The sequence below is a fragment of the Pteropus vampyrus genome, unplaced genomic scaffold (assembly GCF_000151845.1).
Source record: "Pteropus vampyrus isolate Shadow unplaced genomic scaffold, Pvam_2.0 Scaffold223, whole genome shotgun sequence".
Taxonomy (NCBI): Eukaryota; Metazoa; Chordata; class Mammalia; order Chiroptera; family Pteropodidae; genus Pteropus; species Pteropus vampyrus.
The window spans coordinates 1,179,963-1,183,997 of NW_011889004.1; the positions used below are offsets into that span (position 1 = coordinate 1,179,963).

The 4,035-nt window shown below is 60.7% G+C and overlaps 1 protein-coding gene across 1 annotated transcript in view; it reads right to left on the bottom strand.

Moving 5' to 3' along the window:
• The window catches only part of CABP7 (calcium binding protein 7), a 10,785-nt gene extending 6,768 nt beyond the window's left edge, over positions 1-4,017 (bottom strand). Inside the window, exon 1 of the mRNA XM_011373350.2 lies at positions 3,909-4,017. Within this exon, the coding sequence (XP_011371652.1) occupies positions 3,909-4,017 (109 nt within the window). The remainder of the gene's footprint in view (positions 1-3,908) is intronic.
• Positions 4,018-4,035: the final 18 nt, after the last annotated feature.

Genomic DNA, 4,035 nt, shown 5'->3' on the forward strand with positions numbered 1-4,035 from the left:
GGGCTTGGCTCAGAGCAGGACACAGTAAATCAGAACGTCACAGACAACAGAGCCGGAAAAGGAGAGAAAGGACTAGGTGAGCTCTAGAAACCAGACCAGCCTTCTTGTTGGCTGGTGCTGGGACCTGGGGGCCCGTGCTTGGAGTCTGGCTCCGCTGATCAGCAGCTGAATGACTTGGGCAAAGGCATTTCCCTCTCTGAGCCTCAAATGCCTTGTCTGTGAAATGGGAACACGACTTTTGCTCCATCGCTGAGAAGTGGACCCTGCTGGGGGTTCCCTGAATGGGGCGGGTGTCACGACTTCCCTGTTGTTGCTACTTCCATTAGCATATCCCAGCTGGGTGCATTTCCCCGAAAGCTTCACTCTGTTCTTGCCCCATGATGCTGGAGGAAGCCTGCTGTGCTCCATCTTGGCATGGGGATGCCTGGCCCGGGAGAGGGCTGGCAGGGCCTCCAGGCAGGGCTGAAACTGTTCCCCACCTGCAGCCTCTAGCCTGGCCTGTGGAGCTGTCAGGGCCTGAATCCCCAACATGTTCCAAGTGATGCCAGCACTCTGTCAGGGAGCCGGAGAGGGGCTGTATGGGCTAGAGGTCACTGCGGGGGTAGGACAGTGTCTATCCTCTGCAGCGATTAGTGCTCTTCCTGGCATTAGTCCCACACCCCATCGCTTCAGCCTCCCTGAGTTTCTGGCCTGCACAGAGGCGGCTGCTGGGCTTGCAGGAAAGAGGGGAAGGAAGGGGGACTTTTCCTGCTCCTCATACCCCAAATGCTCCTATTTGGCCACTCTCGAACCTCTGTCCAACTGAGCAGGCCAAGTGCCAGCCGCAGAACCTTGCCCTGATGGCTGTCTTTCTGTTGGTCTCCCTCCTTCTCTGGCCGGAGAGGGCAGGGCTGGGGCTTGCAGCCTCCCCGATTCCCACTCTCAGATGCTCACGTCCGCTGATGCCACTGGGGCCAGCCTCAGTGCTCCTGCAGACCTGGGGGTCTTTGCTGTGTGTATATATTGGGGAGGAGGTATGGGAAGAATCTGGGAGAGCCTCTCACAGGGGGCAGGTCATCCCAGACCAGCTCTGTTCAGCCACATCTACCCTGCCAACTGCCTCCCAGACACAGGATCCCTGGTGCCTCTGCCAGACCTCCAAGGCCCCTTCCACCCAGTCCCTTCCCCTGCCTGCCTTTCTGGCCAGGCCCGCTGCATACCCTGTGTCCCTGCCTCATGGGCCTTCACCGATCCCTCTATATTCCAGGCTCTGGAATATACACCTGCAGGCTTACCCTCCTTGGCCTCCCCGTGGTCCCCGTGTCCAGTCCCTGAGCCCCAACTGCATGCCAGGCCCCATACTGACAACTTACATTGCATCCTGTCACCAGCAGCCCTGAGGAGGGCAAATGCCAACCCCCTTTTACAGATGGGGAAACTGAGGCAAGAGAGACAAGCGATTGCCCAAGGTTACTTCATGAGACTAGGGTGCAGAGATTCGAACCCAGTGCTGCCTGACTGGGAAGCTCATCTTAAACCTGGGTGCTCCACCTCCCTTCCTGGTCCTCCTCCCCCTTGGATTAACCACCCCCTGGATTTCTGCGGCAGGCACATACTGTCTGCAGCATTTCATCCCAAGCTGCCAGGCTCCCTCTTCTCAGCACATGTGGCTCCCCCACTGATGGGCATCCTCCCAGCAAAGGCCTGGGTGTTACCCAGACTGCCCTGGGACAGAAGCACTAATGGAGTACTGGGGAGGCGGAGGGGGCCCGGGGGGATCTGTGCCAGGAATGGTCACTCTGTCCACGCAGCCCTGGCATTCAAGGATCACTGGGGCCTGCAGAGACTTGGTCTCCTAGATGAGGGCTTTCAGGGTGTCTGCAGCCAAGAAGGGGTCAGTCATGTGGGATTTCTTGACCTCATCTATAGCGGCCCACGGGCCAGGAGATGTGCCGGGGCCACTTTAGGCCTGTGCCAGGCCCCTCTGCTCCTCAGGGCCCAGCAGAAGGGGACAGGAGAGAAGCAGGGAGTGCGTTTGGTATGGCTGGTGACTAACACTCCTGGGCTCCTGCCAGTGTGTCCGCCAGGAGGCCCAAGGGGAGCCTGCGGCCTCCTTGCCCCTGCACTGCCCGCCCTATGTCCCGCTCACCCCTGCATCCTAGCCTCCTCTCAGCTTCTCCTCTTCCTTGGGGTCTACATTCCAGGGCTAGGAGATCAGGAGAGGTGGAACCCAGTGAGGCCCAAAGCAGGGCTGCCAGGGTCATGGTGGGTGCTGGGAGCAAAAGGAGGGAATGAGGTAGAAGCTGCCTCACTGTGCGGGGACAATGTTAACCCCTGCCTGAGTGGCCAGGAGGAAGGAATGGATGAGGAATGCAAGGGGGCACTGGCAGAGGTTTGGGGTGGCCCAGGGCAGAAAGAAACAGTTTTAGGAAAGAGATGGCCTATGCCCCATTCCCTGGCCTCTTGCCCCTCATCATACCTTCTCTTTCTCCCAGGCCCTGTCTGGGGCTCTACTTTCTGGGGTTTGGCCCAGACAGGGCAGGGACTTGGAATATAGGGTTCAAGGCTAGAGATCCTAGAGCAGCACCTATCCATTTGACCTGCTCACATCAAATACCAGACCTCGTCTCCATGGCTATTCTAGTCTCTGAGAGCTTTTGTGGGGACTTGGTGAGGAGGAGGTAGCTCATAGCCTGTGGTGCAGTGGGGTTGGGGGTGGATTAGCTGCCTTCTTCCTTTTGATCTACCCCTTAACCCAGTCTGACTCCCCTAAGATCTGTCCCTTCCGGGGCTTGAGGATAAGGGAGGGCCTCTCTCCATGCCTTCTCATGTGCCCCCACCATCATCCCTGACTGCACTGGTGTCTCAGCTGCATCCGCCCCCTCAGTCCCTGATGAGTTCCAGGTCTCAGAGACCCCTGGACGGAAGATACCAAAAAGAGGCCCAGCCCCAGGGTGATCTCAGCCCCTCCCCCAACAGTAGACAAGCAGATCACGGGTTGCAAAGACTCCCATTAGCCCAGAGTCCTCCACTCCACTCCATGTGGGACCCCCGGAGGTCTGGGGGAGGGGAAGCCTGACCACTTGCCCCCATCCCATTAGAGAAAGGGTTCCCAGGTCCCAGGGATCTCACTGCCCTCCAGAATTTTCCATCCAGGGACCACAGCCCCTTCCCTCTGCTCCAATCTCATCTAGTCCGGCTGCCTAAGGTCCCCTATTCATGTCAAAGGCAAAAGGACTTTGGGGGGCAGGTTTCGGTCTCTGCCTCTCTGCCTTTCCTTTCCAGGCTCGGTTATCACGACCAAGCCGTTGAATCTGGCCACTTGTTGTCGCCACCACCTCCCGGGCCGCCTTCCCTGTGCTCTGGGCTGTGGGGGCCCCTGCAGGGCTGTGAGGAAGGGGCTAAGGCCGCAAGGGGCTGAGGGCAGCCCTGCAGCTGGCAGGAGCAGGGCAGTCGCCCTCTCCCCTTCTCCAGCTGCCCAAGCAGATTGGATTTTAAAAGCGACACGAGTGGAATGTCAATACGAGCGCAGAGCCGCGGGCGGGCGCCACGGAGGGGATCCGGACGCGGGTGCTCTGACTGGGTCGGCGCAAGGGGCGCAGCTCGGACCCCTACCCCAACCTGCTGCGTTGCTGCACCGTCACCGACGACTGCGCGGCCCCGTGACCCCGCTGCAGGACCCAGCAAGTTTCCGCAGCGTTGGGAACCACGCGGGCAGGGGGAGGGCCGCCTCTCCGCCTTGGCGACCCCCACAGCAGCGCCCAGGGGTGCGAGCTGGTCTAGCCTCCCCGCGCAGCTGCTCGCTGGAGCGCCCACCTGACAGCAGGCACCTGCGGACAGCCCCGCGCCCCTCAGCGCCCCTAGCCCGCGCTTCACCTGGGCGCACAGGTAGGAGGGCCAGCGGGCGGGGGTCCCGGCGAGGCACTCACCCTCCAGCTCATCCTCAGGGATGTCCACGGGGCGCTGCTCTGACAGCAGGTTGGGCACGGTGTAGATGCCCCGGTACATCAACGCCGCCGTCACCGGGTGGAACGGCATCTTGGAGGCTCCGCGCCC